This window comes from Primulina tabacum, chromosome 14 (genome assembly GCF_025594145.1).
Source record: "Primulina tabacum isolate GXHZ01 chromosome 14, ASM2559414v2, whole genome shotgun sequence".
NCBI classification, from domain to species: Eukaryota; Viridiplantae; Streptophyta; class Magnoliopsida; order Lamiales; family Gesneriaceae; genus Primulina; species Primulina tabacum.
Window position 1 is genome coordinate 21,086,833 of NC_134563.1, and position 4,145 is coordinate 21,090,977.

Here is a 4,145-nt window from a genome sequence, read left to right on the forward strand (position 1 = left end):
TGAGTATGTGTGTGGTGTTCTCGGCTGCCCTAAGAGTCCTAGTGTTTTAGGCGTGAGTTTGTGTGTTTTAGGACTTGTAGAAATCAAGTTTTGGTTATAAAAAATTGAGTAGGAGATTAGCCCCAATAATCAAAGTTTAATAGGCCCATTATAATGTACGTAAGATATTTCGTTTATGATAGTTTCCGAAAATATTAGCCGAGTTACCAAAACGTCCTTATTTTCGTCAAAAATCGATTATTGGTTTAAAATACGATTCGACATGTAAAAACACATCAAAAAGCATCTTCGAGAATTTCATTTTAAATATACCATTTATTAAATAATTAAAAATAATTATTTAATAAAAAAAATTTCCCCTTTACGTTCTCAAGTCTCCGTTCCTCGATCGTGTTTCGAATAACCCTTAAAAATACAATTTTATGCATTCTAATGGCAAACAATTTTTTAACATGTACAAATGACTACCACATTTAATTAATGCAATTAAAATAATTTAATTAAGCATTTTTCATTTTTCTTGAATTTGCATGCATGCAGTTAGATGTTATCGCATTTTGGAAGTAACTTACAGTAGAATCAGTGTTACCTTACTTTGATAAATAATAGGTTTGGCCAATAATTCAGATTCGATTAAAAATTATAACAAAGGAAAACATGGGTTTTGTACGATATCTCACCAAAAACAGTAACTTCTTTTGGCAAGAAAATTGCCACACCGATTTATGGGCCAAGATTTGGCATCTATATATAGTAATTCTGATAGTAACATTTCACAGATCTAAAATTTGTGTGTATCTCCTTTTCATTCAAAACTATTCATCGATTTCATGGATGAATTCAATGTAAGTTTGCAGAAGCCTAAACCTCCACTCTCAGAAATGAATTCAAACATAGAACTATTCAATAATTTGGTTTCGATCGAGAGTTTCGACAAAAATCTCCAAGGGATCGTAGCCTCCTCAGTATTCAATGATTGGTTCTTTTATCAACATGATAAGATCAATCAGTTGCCAATACAATTCAATGATGCAATTCCAAGAACAATGGAAACTTATAGCATTCCCGTTTACGATCCAACGTCTCATTTCTTTCCATCAAGCCATGGATGCAACAGCAGAAGTATAACGTTGGAGCCCGGAATCTTGGTTAAGCCTTCTATGATCAGTTCATTCTCTGGGACTGATTATTTAGGACCTAACAAGGTTAGGTATATTACTTTCATTTTTCTGATGAAGAATTATAAGACGAACGAACCCTTTCTAAATAAGGATTTTGACTTTGAACTTATACTGTCATATTTTGGCAGAAGTGTAATGGAAAGAAGAGAAAACGAATCAGTGATTTGTTCATGTCAGAGCAAAGAGAGGTCAAGCCACAGATAGCCACAGTTTGTCTGAAAGGGTATATTTAATGCAATTAATATGATCGATTTTGCTATTATCCCGTTCATATATATTTTAACTATGTTTTTGAAATGACAACAATTTGTTGAGATTTTATGAGCCAATATAATAAATATTACAAAACTTTTGTGAGAATGTCTCACGAGTCAATTTTGTGAGACGAGTCTCGGACCCGACCTAACTTATTAAAAAATATCACTTTTTATGCTAAAACTATTGTTTTTCATGATAATTATAGATTGGATTAACCCGTTTCACGGAGATAAAAAAACCGTGAGATCGTCTTATAAGAGACCTGATAAATATATCATGGTTCAATTGGTCTGTGTTAAAGCAAATTTTATTTTATTTCTTGGACTAGCTACGACGAGAGAAAATAAATGAAAAGCTGAGGTGCTTGCAAGATCTGGTTCCAGGGTGTTATAAGGTAAGTTTCTTTATTTTTTCAATATTCAAGAAATCTTGTTTTCATTTTTCTAAAGTATGATACACAGAAATTCACTGAGATTATGTAATTTACAGACGATGGGAATGGCTGTCATGTTGGATGTAATAACCAATTATGTACGATCTTTGCAAAACCAAATTGATGTAAGTCAAAATATATACATGTATATAATATATTGTTTCTGTTTTAAATTTTACAATTTTATTTTTATTTTCCGATTTATTTTGCAAAATTGTATTTTATCGATTATTTTTAATTCCCTTTATTTTTTCACTTTTTCAGTTTCTATCCCTGAAACTATTTGCAGCAAGTTTGTTCCATGATTTCAAATCAACAGAGGCAGAAGCCGTGGAACCAAGTGTGGTAATAAGGATTTCTCCGTTACTTTCTTCTCAAAAAATTCATCACTTTTTTTATAATAAATTGGCCTTCAATTATGACACTCAAATAATTTCTATTTTCATGCGAACAACATTTATCAATAATTTTGAAACACTGGGAAAAAATAAAATAATGGGCTCGTTTATTTAGTTACTACAATTTCTCCATATATCATTCTATTAATGAAAGTGTTGGATTGGATTTTTATAATTTTGTGAACTGTTTAATAATTATCTCACAACAGGGAACTACAGGATATGAAGCACAAGGGATGGAGAATGATGCAGGAAAAAACTATGGCGGATTCTCACAGTTCCAAACATCTTGGCCTCTTTGAGCTTATTTTACATTCTAATTTATGCTATCCTATTTTACATAAATATATATTTGTGTGTGTGTGTGTGTGTGTGTGTGTTTATATATATAACGTGTGTACAAGATTAATAGAGTACAGAAAGAGAACGCCAAAAGCATCGAAATAATTATTGAAAACTTCTAAATACAATGTCGCCCAAATAGTTGGATGGTGTTCTACGACAGTTGACGTAGGGATGCATCAAAGCGACATTTCATTATTAAGATCTTTTTCATATGCAGTGTAAAGATATGATTAATGACCGAAGTAATCCCTATTTTGATGGGCCTCGATGGGTTCAAGGAGAAGGAATATAGATATTTTCAGTTCTATTATTTACAGGTGATAGTCAATACTGAATGGGGATCTTTATTCAGAATCTCATTTTTCATTTATTAGTTTAAACATGTTCGACAATCTGTTTCTTCTCACGCCTTATAAATCTATGCGGAAAAATTCTAAAATTGGTCCTTTAAATTTGTATTTAAATATTTGTTAATCTTTTAATCTGTAAAAATTTAATTTTAGTTCAATATATAGATTATTTTTACACATTATTTTCATTGGAATAATGGCGCTCTATATGTAGCAATATCAAATTTCTCATTGACGTACACTGTCAAGACAGCCAACGTAAAGAAATTTTTTTTTAAAATTTTCTCTGAAACACTGACAAAAACAATAAAGAAAAGAGATTCACTAATATGTTGAAGACAGAAAATAGAAAAGCCCTCGATGAACACATCATGATGTGAGTTTCACTCGAATTTGGAGTGAAAAAACATAACCTCAACAACTACATCTGTGAAGGCCTGAAATTTTGTTTTGCAACATAATAAATCAGCTATTAAACTACTTATATTAAGATCAAAATAATGAAAATTAAGAAGAGATAAATGAGCGTGAATAGAAGACTTTTCACGCCATCTTTTGTGATCTATAAATAGAGACTTTGGTGTAGTGTAAAACCACATAAAAAATCATCACAAAAACTTTCAAACTATCGAGAAATAGGCTGGATGGTTAGAGAAAGATTCTGAAAAAATTCGAGAAAAGTTCCTCAAAATTTTCAAACCAAAGTTTTGTCCAATAGTCATCCGAATTTGAGAAATGTTCTAGACATTTTCGAGCCTATTATCTTCACATATTATGTTCTTGTTTTTGAAATTTTGATAGAATATGTAAGATGCTCTAGAAAATTACTTTTATGCATGCATGCAAAACTACTGTAAAATACACATTTGAAAATAACTGTAATCAAATGACAAGTAAAATACCGCAGTTTTAAAAATGTGCCAACTCGACCATCAATCAGGAGTGTAAAACTAAAAAGAGTAAAAATCCTGAAAATCATCAACATATCATAACCAACGTACAAAACCGATCATATCTACTCAAAAATGCATAAAAACGTGATGTGCGAAAAAAAACATAGTCATCGGGTCGTGTGCACACATCTAACCCTGCATACTCAGAATTCGGCACCTCCAGCCTCGTCGTCGATATGCTCACCTGTATCATTCACACCTAATGAGTCTAAAGACTCAACACAACT

The 4,145-nt window shown here is 31.4% G+C and overlaps 1 protein-coding gene across 1 annotated transcript; it reads left to right on the forward strand.

Moving 5' to 3' along the window:
- The first annotated feature begins 830 nt into the window (after positions 1 to 830).
- On the forward strand, positions 831 to 2,769 carry LOC142523845 (transcription factor bHLH75-like). The gene is made up of 6 exons (XM_075627575.1): positions 831 to 1,205; positions 1,345 to 1,404; positions 1,768 to 1,833; positions 1,929 to 1,997; positions 2,137 to 2,217; positions 2,480 to 2,769. Exons 1-6 carry the CDS (start codon positions 831 to 833, stop codon positions 2,570 to 2,572), a joined length of 744 nt encoding a protein of 247 aa, XP_075483690.1. The 3' UTR covers positions 2,573 to 2,769.
- Positions 2,770 to 4,145: the final 1,376 nt, after the last annotated feature.